General features: G+C 39.5%; 1 protein-coding gene across 1 annotated transcript in view; it reads right to left on the bottom strand.

Annotated features, from left to right (window-relative positions):
- Nucleotides 1–15,936, bottom strand: part of trpm5 (transient receptor potential cation channel, subfamily M, member 5) — a 28,913-nt gene extending 12,977 nt beyond the window's left edge. Inside the window, exons 1-13 of the mRNA XM_032515314.1 lie at nucleotides 15,845–15,936; nucleotides 12,734–12,801; nucleotides 10,880–11,036; nucleotides 10,606–10,786; nucleotides 9,520–9,695; nucleotides 9,204–9,381; nucleotides 5,922–5,986; nucleotides 5,321–5,506; nucleotides 4,884–4,983; nucleotides 4,603–4,721; nucleotides 3,637–3,984; nucleotides 3,222–3,365; nucleotides 163–286 (exon numbers count right to left, since the gene is read on the bottom strand). Coding sequence (XP_032371205.1) covers nucleotides 163–286; nucleotides 3,222–3,365; nucleotides 3,637–3,984; nucleotides 4,603–4,721; nucleotides 4,884–4,983; nucleotides 5,321–5,506; nucleotides 5,922–5,986; nucleotides 9,204–9,381; nucleotides 9,520–9,695; nucleotides 10,606–10,786; nucleotides 10,880–11,036; nucleotides 12,734–12,801; nucleotides 15,845–15,871 — 1,873 coding nt within the window. The 5' untranslated portion in view covers nucleotides 15,872–15,936. The remainder of the gene's footprint in view (nucleotides 1–162; nucleotides 287–3,221; nucleotides 3,366–3,636; nucleotides 3,985–4,602; nucleotides 4,722–4,883; nucleotides 4,984–5,320; nucleotides 5,507–5,921; nucleotides 5,987–9,203; nucleotides 9,382–9,519; nucleotides 9,696–10,605; nucleotides 10,787–10,879; nucleotides 11,037–12,733; nucleotides 12,802–15,844) is intronic.
- Nucleotides 15,937–19,203: the final 3,267 nt, after the last annotated feature.

The raw sequence follows: 19,203 nt of genomic DNA, 5'->3' as shown, positions 1-19,203 counted from the left end.
ACACAGTGTAAAACACTTGGCCACATTTACAGAATTTGCACATTCAGCTTTCTATATCATTCCCTCGGAATCGGTTTGTGTTGTTTGATGTCAGTGAGTGCACCTCTTGCTATGTTTGCGGATCTCACTTTCAACTGTTCATCCAACAATCAATGTACTCACCGAGGGCGAACTGCTCATACTTGGCCTCCTTCATACTACGTGCAGACTCAGCCTCAGATTCCAGTCGTGCCATCTCTTTCAGAATTTTACAACCCGCCAGTGCTGCCGCAACCGCCTCAGGGCCCTGAAGGATTAAAAGAAAGCTGGATGCAAGAAATAGGTCTGAGAGAACGATCTGAGAAATCTACTTAAGAATTTTGAGGAGCTGCCTTTTCTTTGTGCATCAGGCTGCAATAGATACATTTCCAACTGCCAGTCTGATTTGTTTGACCATGGAACACTTATACTCACATACGGTGTATAATTCAATATTTACATAAAATGTAAGCAGCAACATTTACCACTGACGTGAACACGCTTTTAGCAGCATTAGAAAAAAATCAATATCTCAAATGGAGTTATTGTTATAGCGTGTCTACAGCTGTCAACAGTATAGGTATGACAGCAGGTTTCAACCCTGTGTTTTCAATGTTGGTTGTGGACTCGTCTCACTATGGACATGACTAAAGTGGTGTTTTTACAAGCCTGAGAAAAAGATCTACCTACAAGACTTTACCAGTGTTTGCTCTTTTACTATAATGCATGCATACTTCACTTTTCTGCTCACTATTTTAGATCACAATTTCAGATGTGTTTACTCATAGACCGCACGTTGTGATATGGAGTACAAAACATAAAACCAGTATCAGTACAAAGGTAAAAAGCAATTCAAAGCAAGGTCCAAAGCATACCATTGGTTAAGATTTTTTTATGTTTCAATTGTTTCATCCTTTATTCCAGGCTTCAACTGGAAAATCAACTCTTAAACATTGTTGAGAAGAGGTAAGTCATTATAGTAGACAGCAGGTCTTCATTCACTTTAGCCTGAGTAACATGCTGGGCTTAAAAATTGCAGATGGATCTAAAAAAATAATGTTCATCGCCATCTCTACCTGTTGATTTTAATAACTCTTACTCAAATGAATGGAGACAAACCACCGTCTAGACCTGACATTTTGGAAAATATTTGGTAGGTTTTAGTACTATCAAAAGATTAAAATATGTAATCGCAATTAATAGCATTAATGTCATAGTTAACTTGCAATTAATTGCATTATTGTCACAGTTAACTTGCAATTAATCGCATTTTTATTGGTTCTAAATGTCCCTTGATTTCTTTTCGTCCCGTTATTTTTTTCACATTTTAACGCTCTAATCAACATGGAAAAGTGGATCAGCTTGCTTTGTGCAAATGTGTTTTTTTATTGAAAACAACATTGGCATATAGCCTACTGTAGTGTTCAATTTCACACATAACATTCTAACTTGGAACAAATAATCTGTCAGACAGTGTAACACTGTCCATCAAGACTAATATCAGAATATACGTAATTAGAAAGACCGCACACTTTAATGTTGCATGAATGGCGCCTTGCTTAAACCACCTATCTGTGTTGTACACCGGGATGAAAAGTTACTCAAATGAGCAGCGGATCTGACGGCTCTTGCTTGTTCTTTTGCTTATCTGCTGAAAACACTTCATTGGATAAAACACATCGGGAAGAAAATGTTACATGTGTTGTGGAACAGAGCTAAGCTAGTTGGTTAGCGAGCAAGTTGAGCATCAAGCTAGGTGACGTAAATTGCACGAGAGGTCACATTACAAACCTAACGCTAACTGAGACTTTCTTTGGTTGAAAAATGATCTTTTAAATTGACAAACATCATATTTTTAATCCAAATCCAACTGGATCAAAAAATAATTTGCCTCTCCCCGTTCACTACCATTCATATTTTTTTCCAAATTAGTGTCCCATAGGGTCCACCTCAGGGGTGTGACTTTGGCTCTCTATAGACACACAGTTAACCCCCCGGCCCTGATTAGTGCAACTGAACAGGGAGCTGTGGATTTTTACAAATCACACTACGGGCTGTAGGTGGTGCAGAGGAGCCAGATTTTCTTTTTTTTAATTACTGGCTTCATGTTGTTCTAGTTAAACATTGGGTCAGTTTCAGCAAATATGACAGAAAGTTAGTTTTATAAGGCTTACCTACTGCACCTTTAAAATACTACTACTTATTACTTTTACTTGAGTATTTTTTTCAGATACAGGTAATTTCACTTGTACTTGTACTTTTACTTGAGTACAACATTTTTGTCTCTTTTAAGGTAATAGCACCCTTTAATGGCTCGATACTTTGTGTTGGTATGGACCTCAGTCCTCTTTATTCAAATAATCAATATTTTCATACATCCCTCTATAATGTTTTACTTGGGCTCATTCATATGCACATAATAAAAATGAAATATTTTGCTAGCATGAGACAGCCTGCAAGGATAATTGTAATGAGGCCTTCAACACGATAGACACTTCAAACAATGAAAATTATGAATGCACATATCCCAGCCAGAGTGTGAGTGGTAAAAAGATTTGCAGTTGGGGTTGTACACACACTGAATGCAATTACCATAATTTCCGATAATGTTTTGAAATAAGACGCAGGAAAGGAGCACATGAGGGTGACCGCTTGTGAGATTACAATAATTGGTTCCCTTAGTTCGGGGATGGGCAATAAAGAAATGAAAGGTGCCTTGAAAAGATGTTGAAAACAAAGAGCAATTTCCGTTGATTTGGGTCTTTTAAACTATTCATAGGGCATCAATCCTATGTCATTAATTTCATCAGGACCTTAGATACGCCTGCACTACCTCACAGCTTGTTGAATTTACTGCCCCATAAAGCAACATGACCTTCATTTCAATAATGTTCTTGGAGATTAGATAGCTGTTTTAGTTCACCTGAGTTCTAGATAAATATGCCTTTAGCTGGGCTCTTTTATCTGGAGTGTAGTTTTCACATGGCAGGACTGACCTGCACTTGCGCTATGCTGGCCCACATCACTCTTGTTCACATTAAATTCAGAATACAAACTAGTGCAGAATAATCCAGCTCACTTCCGTTTGGTTTGAATCATTGTTGCCAATGCCAGTCACATTTGGATTTTTATTGGTTCAATCACACAGAGCTGAGATAGCACAAGCTGGAGCAGAACTGACTGAAAAAGCTAACAAAACTGACCATAGCCCAAAAGTAGTTAGCCATCTGCTGTCGGTTCTGAAGGACGGCCCAGAGGAAGAGATCCCTCCAAGGATGCTCGCAGCGTTCCTCTAAGTCAGGCAGGTTCTTCTGGCTGTGGAACAGTCGACCCTTTGCTGGCTTCTCCTGGAGCGCACAGGCAGTATAGTAAACAGGCAAACTACAGAGAAACAGTCTGAGAGGGTTAGAAGGGAAAATCACTCTCTGCTCACAACTCAATGCAAACTGTGACAAGGGGGCACAAATAGACATTGCTTCATTGCTTCAAGCCAAAAAGGCTGAGAACCACCCCAAGGACCAATTCAAGGTGGAACATCATACATCAGCTGTAAAGATTTCTTATTCCGTGCAGTATACATGATTTACTAGAACATTCGAGACAGAGAATATCACTCACTGTGGGAATCTTTTGGTAAAAGCCTTTGCAGGAGTCATGGAGAAAGTCTTTCAGCACTTTGGCGACTTCGAAGAGGGTGAAGCGTGGTTTCCGGTCCCCTTGCTCAGGCGGATGGTGCCCAGGTGGACCAGGTGTCCTGGCAGCTCCAAGCAGAAGCTGCTTCTCCTCGTACTTTTTGAGGAGCAGGTTATGAAAGAGGCTCTTCTCCGACACAGACCAGTAAAGCTCCTGGAGACGACCGTAGGTAAGGAACTCGCCCAGGTTCACACCGTTGTCCACAAAGAGGCGCACAAAGTCAGGTTTGTCGTTGATCAGTGCATCCATCATCACTTCCTCAAGGTCCGATGCCTGTAAAGTAAGTTTATAGTAGTAATAAATACAATTAAAAACATAAGACATGCTCATGCAAAACACATTTTAGCCACGCTAGCAGCATGGCTCTAGTGATGGTCAATCGGTTGGTTGATTGATTGATTGATTGATTGGTCCACAATTTGGCTCAGACTGAAATATCTCAAAAATCTATTGGATAGTTTGCCAGTTTTGTACAGACATTCATGGTCCTCAGTGGATAAAAAACTGTTGTGTTTGATTATCCCCTGACTGTTCCCCTAGGGCCACCATCCGGTTCATATTTGTGGTTTACAGTGAAATATCCTGTCAGTTATAGGATGGATGTGTGTTTATGAGCAAATGTTAGTGGGCCAACACACTAAACTAAGTAGAGTATGCCAGAATTGTGGTTGTGATCATATTAGCATATTGACATTAGCATTCAGCTTACAGCACCACTCTGCCTAAGTATAGCCTCATGGAACCGCCACAGCAGGTGGTTCTTTCATTCAATAAATATGCTAAACTTTGACTTGATTGCCTATTGAAATCTTTCCCACACTGAATGAAAGACACTGAATGTTTAATTATAAGAGTGTGACAAACCGCTTATCAAATTACTAATTGTCTCACCTTCCACTCCACATCTCCATTAAAGATGTCACTCTTGGCAATATCCACCCTGTTCCAGGCCACAGCCAGCTTCAGTTCATCCAGGAAGTCTTGAGCTTCCTGACTTTGGCTCTTACATGCTGAGACACACACACACACACACACACACAAACACACACAAACACACACGTCAACAGGTTCCCATGTGGAGCTCAAAATGTCAAGGCTCTCTCTTCATGCAACTCTAAAGTCAGACTCAAATTGCATGTTCTTCACAACTTATCTCTCAAAAGGTACTTTACCCTTGACTAGCGCTTTGAGGATGACCGTGGACAACTCCGAGCTCTCCTGTTTAGGGTCGTGGACAGTAAGAAGATGCCCGTGATCAAGTATCTTCTGGATCTGATTGGCAGATTGACAGTCAGTTATTACTAATACCTTATTTTAGTTGAACAATGTAAAATTGTTTTCTCACTAATGCATTGTTATCTAAAATAAAAATCCCCTCACTGTGTATGTCTGCTTAATAAAATATTCTATCATCAGAATCTATTCCTCTTCCTTCATCTCCTCAATTAGGTCATCACATACAAGTTTTGAAGATAACTATGAAAAAATCTCAAATAAGCTTCCCTCACAATCTTCCCCAGTGTGCCCCATTTTTCTGGCAACATTTAAAGTCTTGTGATGTGCATATCCGTGTATGCGCCCGCCTCCATGCTGTGCCCATCGCTCTCACCAGCTTGACCCAGTTACTAATGTCTGTGCTGTGGTGGGCATTTGGAAAGGTGTCCAGCAGCAGTTCATGAACACTGTCCATATCCCAGCAGCCTCTATTCATCAGCGTGACGAGGATGTCAGCCACGCCTCCCGAGCCTGCCAGGATCAGCCATGGTGTCGAATTGCCAATGCCTTTGTACATCCTCTGCAGACAGGGACACAATGTTCAGACTTGCAGGCAAACTCACAAACATACTCAGTTTCACTAAATAACATCTCAACTAAACAAAGAATTATATTGATCAGTGTTAGCTGTATTGCATAATCTTGCATGGATCTATTTATGCTAATGTGGTGGCTTTGACAGGCTTTCTAGCCGAAGAGATTAGTTTTGTGAAAACAAAAAGAATTTGTTTCTCAGTCTGGCTTTGGCCAGCGACTTCGGGAAGTGGCACAGACAAAATTTGATTTGGAACCTAGTTCGCAAGCCTCAGCTACTGCTCAAAGTCAGATTGTGCACATTCACATGACAAAAGATATCTAGCTCTCAGAAGGTCTCTTTGCAGTCACGTCTTTAAAGTTCTTGAGTAATTAACACAGCATAATAAAATGAAACTGACCTTTAGGATCCTGGGCTCCCCATGGACCAGGAGACACAGAACAGGGATCTCGAAACTGCCTGTTCCTGCAAGCACCAAAAACAACATTTATGATAATATCCAATGCTTCTCAAAGTGTCTCAAAGTATGACTACACTGGTATTAAATCACAGTGTGAATGGAGCATAGATTTCTACTGTCAACTGTAAAACAAGCATTGTCTGATCAAAGTGATTTTCACACATATAGTGACAAATATCTTTTTCACAGGTTCCCTTTGTGTCTGAGTTGTGAGCAGCTAAAACAATACGAACCGTTTTGGAGACCAGAAGAGGTAAAACTACCCAGATTTCAACAATAAAACAGGAGTAGATAACAATTTAGGAAAGAAAACTATGTAAAAATATGTACATGTAACTCTTAATATTTATCTTGTGACCCCTTGGGAGGTCCTGTCCCCTAGGTTGGGAACCAATACAGTAACTGCATTAATCCTACAGAGACAGTGGAGAAGGCTCAAGCTAGCACACAGGTCACAATTTAAATCATATGCACAATTTAAATTATTGTCTTTACAAATGTTGTATGAGTAAGGAAATGCACCCATAGACCTCAAGGGTATATACAATGTGTTTTGGTGAATGTAAACCTGAAAACAGAGTATACACCAATCACACTCAGCTTGAGCGCAACGCTGTCGGCATGAATGAGGTTAAAAAACAAGAATGACTAGGTTTGTTTTCCTGGTTCAGTGACACGACTCAGGTTAATTACCCAGGTCTTCAGTCAACACTAGTATTAAAGTACTGTCAATCAACCTTCTCTTATTTAGCAACAGCCAGTCAAAAGCTAGCATGGCAACTGCAGAAGCAGGAGCAGGAGAAGTTACATTAAAAAATGTAAAAATCAAGAAGCAAATTGAACTGTGGCCTTAGAATCAAAAACATAATCGAATCAAGGTTTTGGAGAATCGTGACCATCTTATTCATTATGTTTTTGTTCTTGTGACAATGCTGTAAGGAATTTTGTCGGTACACAATCGATCCAATGATAATCATGATGAATGAAGATTTACGACTGCACGATCTGTTCCCATAGACAGTTAAAGAAAGTCTGTTCCACAGTAGCGGTCTGCCGTTAGCCACTACCGGAAAGCTAACATTAGTTTAGCTAACAGCTAATTTGGCTAAACACTAGCTGAGACAGCATGTAAAAAACCCTCAAAACTTAAAATACCGTTTAAATATGCCACAGCTGTTACGTCAGTTCTACGGTACTTGTGCTCATTTAAAATACAATCACTCAATACTTGTCTTTATTATTACTGTAAAGTCTTAATTTAGCTGTAGCCTGTTTTCCCCACTGTTTAGTTTGAGTAACGTTATTTTATCTGAATCAAGCTGTCAGCTAGCGGTTAGCCGAAATAGCTGGTAGCTAAACTAGCGTCAGCTTCCCGGTGGAGGCTAACCGTTCTCTTAGCTAATACACCTAGTGGTCAGCCGTTCATGGATGTATTAAGAGAACAGTTAGCCTCCACTGGCATTAGATTCCCTGCTAACCGCTAGCTTTGATTCAGTCTAAAATAACGTTACTCAAACTAAACAGTGGGAAAAGCAGCTACAGCTAAATTAAGACTTTACAGTAATAATAAAGACAAGCATTGAGTGATTGTATTTTAAATTAGCAGAAGTAAAATAGAACTGACGTAACAGCTGTCACATATACAGGCCAAAAGTTTGGTAACTCCTTCTCATTCAATTTGTGTCGTTTTTATTTTCATGACTATTTACATTGCAGATTCTCACTAAAGGCATCAAAACAATGAATGCACACATATGGAATATCTCTTAAATGGGTCTTATATTTTAGATTCCTCAAAGTAGCCTCCCTTTGCTTTTTTGATAGTGCTGCAAACCCTCAATGAGCTTCATGAGGTAGTCACCTGAAATGGTTTTCACTTCACAGGTGTGGGTTAATTAGTGGAATTTCTTGCCGTATTAATGGGATTGGGACCATCAGTTGTGTTGTGCAAAAGTCAGGTTGATACATCACAAATTGGACTACTCTTAGAACGCATTTTATGGCAAGAACCAATCAGATAAGTAAAGAGAAACAAGTGGCCATCATTACTTTAAGAAATGAAGGTCAGTCAATCCAGAAAATTGAAAAAACTTTGAATGTGTCCCCAAGTGCAGTCACAAAAACTATAAAACGCTACAACGAAACTGGCTCAGATGAGGACCGCCCCAGGAAAGGAAGACCAAGAGTCACCTCTGCAGCTGAGGATAAGTTCATTCAAGTCACCAGCCTCAGAAATCGCAAGTTCACAGCAGCTCAGATTAGAGACCAGATGAATACCACACAGAGTTGTAGCAGCAGACACATCTCTTGAACAACTGTTATGGAACTTTACCCGCTGTGGGATGAATAAAGTATAATCTAACCTAATCTAATCTAATCTAAGAGGAGACTGCATGAATCAGGCCTTCATGGTCAATTAGCAGCAAGGAAACCACCCTTAGAAACACAAGGAATGGACATTAGACCTGTGGAAATCTGTGCTTTGGTCTGATGAGACCACGTTTGAGATCTTTGGTTCCAACCGCCATGTCTTTGTGCGATGGAGAAAAGGTGACCGGATGGATTCTACATGCCTGGTTCCCACCGTGAAGCATGGAGGAGAAGGTTTGATGGTGTGGGGGTGCTTTGCTGGTGACACTACACAGATTACCTTTATTTACTCTTGTAAAGTAGCACCAGTTAACTATCTTAGTTAATTGGAAGAATAATACAGGGAGGAGAATAAGACAACACCAAACGCCGGTAAGTCTCTCTTGCTGTTCTTTCGGAGACAGTTTGTATTTCACTCTTTAATGTATATATTTTACTTCCCTTGGGCAGTGAACAGTCCATACCCAACACACAGGATTTCAATTGCAGACGTTCTGCAAACTTCTGTTCTGAGCAGATGTGCATTCCATTGACTACAGCACTGTGTATAATTTTGAGGCATGTGATTTTACAAAAAAACATGAAGCTAGGCTTTTTTTAAGCTATCAGTATATGGAGCAGCCACCTGTACTACAGCTCCACAGTGAAACAATACTTAATGCATATATCATTTAACACCTTAAAAGGGACCGTTTGTTGGAATAAGTACTCCTACTTTTAATTTTCAAGTGCATTTTACTGTTTATATTTTTTATTTATATAAGTCAAAGCAGGACTTTAACATTTAATTATGTCATTTTAAATTCTGGTACTGTTATTCTGATTCTATTTTTGTGAGATAAAGGGCTTCACCTCCATAACCAGTGCGCTGAAGAGAGATGTGTTTGAGCAGCTTCACCCTCATTTCACTGGTTGCTCCTGGTCTGTTGGGATCCTCCTCCACCAGCACAAAGTGGGAGTGGTGGCTGTCCAGAGAATACACGGACCCATGGGGCAAGTCCTGTGGCTTGTATACTGCAGGCTCGTCGACCTTGAGCACATGAATACAGATGTGTAGACAGGACAGAGGACAGCATGAACATGTTTATTGTGAAATGTGGAAAATCTTTGCTCATAGACATTGCTGCTGTTTTCATCAGCTCGATATTGTCTCTCTATGAACAGAAACCTTGGCGTAGTGGCTAGTGAGGAGTGCCTCTCGGTTGTGGATCATGTTCCAGGGTGCGATGCCAATGGCCACTACACGGACTTTAGAGGAGGTGCTGGCCAACGAGTGATCCCTCACAGCCTGGCCCAAGTGCTTGGTGATGCCAAAGCGAAGGCCGTTAGTCAAAATCCATGCCCCTGTTGAACAGAGAAACAGTTGCATTTGTGTGCGTGTGTGGGGTATAGAGAGTTTTTTGTGCACTTAATAGCGGGATCTAGAGATAGTTACCGCCAGTCTCTTATGGCCAGACAAAACTTTCCACAACCAAAAAGTTATGTCCTGGATTCTATATCTCACAGCTGTCCTATTGATTATGCTAATTAGTTTTTTTGCCTTATATAGTCATGAAACATTCTATGTGTGTCCTCCTAACAAGCATTATGCCATGTCTACACGTGGCCGGCTATTTTCATAAATGCCCATTTCAACCTCTCCGTTATAAAAATAACATTGTGCACAGCTGTCTGTTTCAGAAAAGTATTCGGTTACGTGTATATATGTTATATATTATATATATATATATATATATATGCCGTCAATGATGTCAAGATCATGCCAAACCTGTAGGTGGCAGTGTAACGAGAAGCTCAAGCCCACGTTAGCCAATCAGAATCCCGAAAATAGCAACAACAGCAACAAACGACTTCCTCTCTGTTCTCTTCATCTCTTCCTCGGCTGCCTAAACCTCAGTTTCTCTCAGTTTACATGCAAACGTGCAAGCAAAGGTTTCCAAAATGTGTTTTTTTTTTAGAAAGAATTGTTTTCAGAGGCAAATTCTCCATTTGGTGTTAACGAAGGGCACAAACAAAGTTTTTAAAAATACCCATGTACGTGTAAACAGAGCTTTAAAAGTCATCTAAATATTTTACTTATGCATTTTTTTTTTTATTAAAAAAGCACACCTCACATTTAAATAAGAGTTCATCTTGGTGATGTGTTTTTAGTTATTCTGCTACTAGCCAATTTTCTGGAAACAGAGAAGCAATTCTTTATCAATGGCAGGTTGATTTTAAAGGCCAAGGCCAGTTTTAGCTGCTTGATTATAACCTGTGCTCTGTGCAGCCTTCACAAGTCCTTTTCTCAGAGTGTCCCTGAGCCAGGGCTTCATCTGAGTCAGCTCATCTCCTCCAACCAGTGCCACCACCAAGTGCGGAGGAGCAAGGCCCCACTCCTCTGTCAGCATCTGGTAGATCAGCACTGGGTCTGTGTTGCTGCGCACCCTCACAAACTGGGTATAAAAAGACGAGTTGTTGTGTCATTATTCTGCAAACTCTTTCTATGCTACTATAAAACTCTCAGTGTTAATGTTATCTGGTTTCACCTTTCCTCTTGTCTTAGTAGGGCCAGAAAAGTCAATGTCGCCCACTCTTCCAGATGCCCAGTGACTCTTTTCCCTCTTCATTCTGATGGCCATGCCTCTGGCTACATTCTCCAAAGTCTCATCCACTGTAGAGCAGCAGGAACAGCCCAGCAGGACACTGAAAGAAGCACACAATCAATGGATATGGGTATTGTATCACGCAGCAGTTTCTAACAACACACAATAGTAAAAAGTAAATAAATAAACTAAGCTGTTGCACAATCTCTGAGTGGAATATCCTTCTCAATATGTTCTTCCTAAGCATGCAACCTCTCTCCCTGTCCTCCTGTAGTGTGGCTAGCATTTAACTAAGTACTAATACTATGGATAAAGTAATAATACTATAGAATCCCTCACAATCTTCAAACACAAACCTAAGAAAAAGACTCACCTCTTGAAATGTGCAACTTTTTAGTGTCTACTTTTTCTAATTACAAAGGTTTTAGACTGTCCAATTAGCTCAGGGCTTAATTTAACCTACTGCAAACAGTCGTAGTTTTGTTTCTGCCATGGAGGTGATTGTGTTGTTCTGTGCATGTTTTAGTGTTTTGGTGTTCTTTAGCGGGGGGGTTTCAAAAGTTACTTGTCAATGTGTTGCAGGAAACTAAAGCCATGGGCCAAGGACAAACAGATTAAAACAAGTAAAGGTACTTTATTATCAAACACATGCAGTGAAATCCATTCTCTCCATTTAACCCATTCCTCAAGGGAGCAGTGGTTAGCCAATCACAGCACCCAGGGACCAAATCCATATCTTAGTCAGTGCCTTGATCAAGGGTACTGATTGGAGAAGTACATGTTTTCTGATGGTGGGGGAAACCGGAGCACCCACAGGAAACCAAAGCCAACATAGGGAGAACATGAGAACAAACTCCACACAGAAGAGCCCGGAACGATCTGGATTCAGACCCAGAACCTTCTCACTGTGAGGCCACAGTGCTGACTATTGGGCCACCATGCTGCTGCCATTGAGTTATTTATAAACCATTTCAGATCATAACTCCTAATCATTAAGGCATATAATAATTTCATGGAAATGTTTAGCAGCCACACCCTTTTATGTCTTGTCTAAGCTTTTTTTTCCTCCAATTTAATAAAAAAAAATTGATTCATCCACATACCATCCAGCTTTCACCATAATTTGCCATAAACACATTTGAATTTTCACTTTTCATCAATTTTCATGTCATATTTGATACATTAATTAATTAACTCACTAATCTACACCATGCCATAACCCTCACTTTTGTCCTTAATTGGGCAAAATTTAAATTATGTTAAAGCAGATCCAAATGCAGAGGTGGATTACAAATATACACATAGTCAAACATTTAAAACAATTAATTTATGATTCTGCTTTATTGGAGGTATTTATGGTTTGGTTGCTTTGTCCATAATCTGCTGCATCATGAATGTGGCACTTAGTATTTAACATAAAGCATTCTTTGTCTACAGCTAGGAAAGTATGGCTGACATGAATAATTTAAATAGAAAACTATGCTTGGAATTAGTTAAGGCTTCTTAGTCCAGGACAAATGTTAGCTTCCTGTAGCACCTCTTCCTTTTATGGCTTGCTAACCACAAGTCAGATCTGATTGCTTGCAAATTATCTGATTGTATCTGGTTTTCTTTCTCATTAATACTGAACAGGACTGCAATGTGTTTCAGATAAGAGCTTCTGCCAATTTGAATGAATGTATTGTTTATATCACTCCGTGAGGAGGGAATAGGTCTACTCTATCTGTTAGAAGCGTCATTGACTTTCACAGACACATACACACACACACATACGCATAGACACACACATACACACACCTGTGTTCCTCTGACCACTCCAGTACATCCCCACATCGCAGACATCGTGTCTGTGGCTGCAGTGGCACCTGTAAACAAATGAATGAACAGATGTCAATTTTCTATTTGCAATTTCCTCTAAATCCATTATGACACACTCGCACACTCCTTTAACAGAGTGGAAGGCTCTTAGAAATACTTGTGGTCAATGCAAAGTTGGCAGAATTTTCATCCTCGCTTCATAGGCAAAGTGCTTCCTGCATGATGTTACCCTGTCACTCATATGCATGAAACAATACTGTAGGCTCTCAACACAATCTCTAAACATAAAAGCTCTCTGACATGTCAAACGGCTATCAGTTTTATGAAGCAGACATTTGACTGCTTGGTGACTTGGTCTGTATCCAGTTATTGTTAAATGATGAAAACAGCCAGTCTGAATACCAGTATATCTGAATGGTTATTTTAATAGAAATAAATGACACTGAGTTTAGAAAAGAAACTCATTAATTATTGATAAGAGAATCCATTTGCATGAGTAAACGCAACTTTTTTTGCGTGGGCTGTGTGTGGAAGATAATTAGAACAACCGCATATTTCTTTGACAAAAAGCTTCTGTGGGTGCCTCAAATTAACGAAAGTGTCTTGATAGAATTGTGATTCAATAGTAAAAACAGACACACACACACACACACACACACACACACACACACAGAGTTAATCTGTGATAAGCCTGGAAGCCTTTATTTGACTACAGGTCTGGATCTGGGAGGGAAAAGAAGACTGGGTATGCAAACTGGACCATTTGCATGCAAGGATATGGTCAGAAACACCCTTACACACCCAAACACATGCATGCACGTGTGCGCGCGCGCACACACACACACACACACACACACAGACACCACAAAAATACACAGACAATTACATTTTGCCTGAAGTCAGGCATAATTAACTGAAACATAAGAAATTATGACGTGGGATTTCTTAATTCATAGTGTAGGCTACATACAGACAGCAAATACACAGCTAAACGGCACAGCCCTTAAACTATGTATTCATGAGGAAAAAAAGAATACACTGGTTAGAAATCAATACTTGATTTCAACATTTTATAGCAGTTGAAAATATATACGAGGAAGGAAAAATCAATCTTTCACTTAACCATAAACCAAGAGACGTAAAATATTGCACATAAAAAGTGTTGCTTACTAACATATAGGTAGGCAATGCCATTGGGTAATATGATTGCGAGGTTGAGTCAAGGGAGATATGTAGGAAATATGTGTCTACATTTGTATTAGGCTACTTGTGAAGAAACACTGTAAGTAGGCTACATAAGTAGCTACATCTCTGTTTAATGTAACAGTTAGGGTTAAGAAAAAGACCAAATCCACAACTTCTGCTTCACCTTTATGTCAAAATCTTCAACTGTGTTATTAGCTACATCCTCCAGTTATGAAATAATATACAATTTACCATTATAGCCTACAGCACAAATTATAGAATGGATTTTTCATACATTGCTTTATCACTCTTGACATAGAATATGATGTGTATTATCAACAGAAACTATTTTCAAATGAAACCCCCAACGCCCCAACCCTGTCAGGTGAACTTAACGTTACCCCTTCATCATTTCACAATGTATGAGTAAAATCTAATACTATTTATTATATATATGGGGATATTGTTAATTATTTTATATGCTGAAACTGTCAAGTTGGTTTGGTCAGCCACCGTACTTTAGCCTTCTAGGCTACTAGCACTCTTGGAGTGAAACTGAATGTTTCAACCATATAGCTAACTATATATTATGTCAAGCTAACGTTGGTTTTATTCCAGCCGTTAGCAAACTATTTCTTAGCTAATCATTTGAACTGTTCAGTCATTGCTTTTCACTAGTCATTTCTACTTATCAATCTATTCCTTCCTTCTAGCTAAACTTCTGTGTTCGCTTGCTGACTAGTTTTCACACTTTTGCATAACTGCAACATGTAGCTAGCTAGAGTTAGCTAGTTTCAAAGTGTACAGTTCCCTTCATGTTAATATGTGGATTTATTAACATTATTCACATACTAGCTAACTAATACATTACAGTTAGCGCTGCCAGCATTGACGCATTAATCACGATGCGATTAAGAGTCTAGCATAACGTGTTCATTTTTTTAATCACATGCCGCCATTATTAATTCATTTTAACGTGACTCAGGTTAATGCTAGTAGGCTCAGGCAAAGCCCTATTTTGGAGTGTGCTAGTTTGCCAACCTGTGGATGAAAGCAAATCCCATAAAAGGACTACAGCTCTTGTGAAATGGGTGGCAACTAACTGCAGACCTGTCAGCGTTGTAGTAGACTTGGGTCTTAAAGACTACTACGGTCAACATGTTCTAATGCGTTGCCGTCGAGGGGGCCATAGTTTCACGCATACACAGACAGCCTGTACGACACGGAGAAAGCAGCCCAACTGGAACTGCTGAAAAAACGCTGTCTCACTAACCAGTGATCAGTTTTTTTATATTGTTAAAAGCAGTTTTTCCTCACCGCTGTCACACCAAATGCATACTTTGAGGGGAAATGTTGGGTCTTTGTAAATTATAGAATGTGGTCTAGACCTACTCTATATGTAAAGAGTCCTGAGATAACTTCTGTTATGATTTGACACTATAAATAAAATAGAATTGAATTGAATTAAATTGGACGTCAGTGAGTCATCAAAATTATTTAGGAGTTACTGTGCACTATATTGACTCTAAATTCAAATGTGTGTCTAAGTCACACATTTTTCTTTTGTTTACAGGAAATAAATAAATAATAAACAAATACAAATCAAAAGTCAAGTTCATAACGTAACTTTCTTTGCATTCATTTGATTCCCAATCACGATACACTGGTAAGAATTGCTTTTCATTGTTAACATGTACTGACAAACTGTTCTGAAATGCAAAACAATAGAATTTTAATCATGTGATAAAACATGTGATTAATCGCAAGTAACTATAGAAAATTCAGAATTCAGAAACTAATTTAATCGCAGAATATACATAATATAATATAATATATCTTTTCACTTGGCCAAATGTAGAGACGTCCCAATAGAAAAGAAAACAGCTGCTACCTGTACAAACTCACCAGAGGTGTGCCTGGTTTCTCCTGCATGGCTCACTTAAGTGTGTCTTCTCCTCCTGCTGCTGAACTCTACCTGTGAGGGTGCTCCTACCTGGGCCATCGCCTTAGTGGTGCAAAGGTGGGGCTCTTCCTCCTGGCCAATCCCAGACGCCGCTGTGCACCATTGCTTTGCATGTTGGTCAGGCACTTCCAATCGCTCTCATCACCCCTGCTGCCCTATGCAACACTTGCTTTTCAAATACTTTACTTTTAAAGAACTCAAACATTGTGGATATTTTTTTTTTCTTTTTTTTTTCCCCAAACATCTAACAATTTCCAAAACACACTGGAAAATCACTAAAAAGCGTAGGCTAATTTTGTATTATAACCTGTCGCTAAGTTTCAGCATTGATCCTCACTCTGTCAATGTGACAGTGTTGCACAATTCAATATGAGTTGAATGGAAAGAAAAATGTAGGTTAACAAATATCAAAATTGATTGTCTGATGAATTTGAGATTAGTAGGCTAATTGTGCTCCATCATAACGTGTTAGTTCAGGACTAAGCTTACATTCTTTACTAAGCCACCATTACAGCAAAGAGATTTCACAGAGAAGCAGTTTACCAGGTCTGTGGCTCATATCACCAGGCTATTAACACTATTTGCATTCTAGCATAAAAGGGCCCTCTGCGGGTGTTTGACTGTGTGAGTGAGGCCTTCCTGTAGTCTATCAGCCAAAGTTGAAAACCAAACAACCTTTTTTCTGTTTATTTAAAACTGTTTATTTAAGTATAGGCTATAATAAACTATAAGCTACTAGGAGCATTGATTTGGGGCTTTAAAGCAATTGCAAAAATCAGAACCGCTCTAATCTGTAGAAAACCTTTCTTTAAGTGTGAAAAACAAGCAATTACGGCAATGACTTTGTAATTACTGTAGTCTTCTTGACCTATATGTAACTTAAACAACATCTCATCTTCGGATTTGAACTATTTTTCGTTTTAGACCATAGGCCTACATCTTCGTTGCCCTTTCATTCAGACATTGTGACTACAACCCTGAGGCTTTTAGGATTGTTTTGTCCTTGCTAAAGTAACTAAAATGGTTCCTAGACTTCCATTCATGGTCTGAGTGTTCAAATTTAACCCAGCATCGAACGAGTTGCGAGTAAGATTGTGTTGGCTAAAAAGATTGCAAGCAAGTGAAAAGTAGGAAAATTAACTCACAATAACAATATTTGTCAAATTGTAGGCTATGGGATATGTGAACCAAGAATGTCAGTCAGATAGAAGAAGGCCTATAGGCCTATGGTTAATTTGAATAGATCGCCAGTTTATCAAGAATATTGCACAATGCAAAATGGAACCCGGAGAACTTAGATGGCCTCTGTGGTCTTCATCACACAATGATTGGATTTTGCACCCTCCCATTTTCCACCAATGCAGAGAGCTGCAGCCAATCAGCAGCCTCTGCCCATTGTGTGCAAACGTGCGCCCTTCATCCTTTAAATGGTCCTGCGGGAAATGTGCTGACCAGAGCAGACCAGAGGGAGACAGCAACAGCAGCTTCCCCTTAAAGTACAGGAAGACCTTCCCCATCTCCACCAGAACTACCCTGAGGATGGATCCCATCAGGCGCAGAGAGTCGGTTTGCAGGAGTTTGTTTGGCCCGGTGGACCACGAGCAGCTGCGCCGGGATTTGACGCGGAAGCTGCAGGAGATCAGTGAGCAGGACCGCCGCCGCTGGAACTTCAACTTCCAGACTGAAACGCCGCTGTGTGGCCGCTATCAGTGGGAGGAAATACCCGCAGACTGCGCTGCTGCTATCTATCAGGACGATGCCTGCGAGGAAGACGACAGGCTGAGTAAAGAAGAAGTAGTAGAAGAAGAAGAAGAAGAAGAAGCGCAGCCGGGATCGACCAGGAGAACTGCTCCAGAATCTCCAACACGCACAAGTGGCCCGCTGAAGTGACGCCCGTCCGCAGGAAGAGGACGCTCTCAAAACCGCCAGCCAAGAACAGAAGCAACAACGCCCGAATTACAGGTGAGCAACCTGGCTTGCAGATCCATATAGACTGGCGTTTGTCAGGATCATGCTATAACCCACACCTCGATTATGTGATGAATATTGAGTATTTATTAATAGTTTTCTCTTGCTTTTCCTGGCAGATTTTTTCCCAAAGAGAAAGAAGACTACAGAAACCAAGAGCACCCAGAATCCTTTCCACACAAGTTCCAATGAAGCAGCTCTGTGCAAAACAATAAGGTGAACATCCTGCTGACAGTGGACGATTTATATTCATATTTTATGGACTGGACCCAGTCTTATTCACTGCAACAATGGATTTTTTTTTTTTTTTATTACATGTTGTCTTATTACACTTTATTCTATTGCCGTTTTTAGTATTAATGAGTTAAATTATACCACTTTCTGTTATTTATTGTATTTATAGAGTTTTATTTAATGTCTTTGCATTTCTTTTCAATTTCAATTCAATTTTATTTTATTTATATAGCACCAAATCACAACAGCAGTTATCTCACTGTGCTTTTTGAATAAAGAGCAGGTCTAGACTGTACTCTCTGATGTTATTTACAGAAACCCAACAATTCCTCCCCGTTTAGCATTGATACGTAACAAATATGTTTGTTTATTGATGTTTTTTTTTCTCTTCTCATTTTCATCTCTTTGTTATGGAGCATTTGAAAGACTTGATTTAAACTGAATTTTGTTTCTGTGTGTCTTGTTGGTGGAAATCTGCAATATGAGCTGCTTTGGTTGACTATATAAAAAAAGCACTGTTTTGTCCTTGTCATGTTTGCCTAAATTAACTGAGACTGTAAATGCCTGCAAATATTGCAATTTTTAATAAAATGCTTTATCAGTGACACTGTTGTACTTCTGATTGGATGGTTATCAATACTGCTGTCGTCTAGCAGAATCGTTCCTCTGAGAAAGGCCTGTACGTTGAAATATTTCATATACAGACAAAAACGCATCAATCTGTAGTCCAAATTCTTTTGTTGATAAATGCCAATTTCATAATTTTGCATGCACCATCATCAAGCTGGTTTATTTAGTTGTGTAGAACAATCATAGCATCTCATATTTGTTTCCTAGCTTGAGTAAAATGTGACAAAATAGCTCATAAAACTTCATGAATTCTCCAGCCATGTTTCTCATTCTATAGTCCACCGTTTATTTCTTCCGTAGAAAGCTTCTAAATGAACTGCAGAAAGTTTAGGATATAAAAACAGCAACAAAAAAATCTTCTCATCGTGAGAGGGACTCACATTTTATTTAAAAGCTGCTGTGATAACTTCCTGGCATTAAAAAACGGAACCTGGTGTTCTGTAATTGCAGTGATTTGTGAACAGAATTT

This window comes from Etheostoma spectabile, chromosome 1 (assembly GCF_008692095.1).
Source record: "Etheostoma spectabile isolate EspeVRDwgs_2016 chromosome 1, UIUC_Espe_1.0, whole genome shotgun sequence".
In the NCBI taxonomy this organism is placed as follows: Eukaryota; Metazoa; Chordata; class Actinopteri; order Perciformes; family Percidae; genus Etheostoma; species Etheostoma spectabile.
The sequence above is the reverse complement of the archived record's forward strand: the minus strand, read 5'-3'. Positions and strand labels throughout refer to the sequence as shown.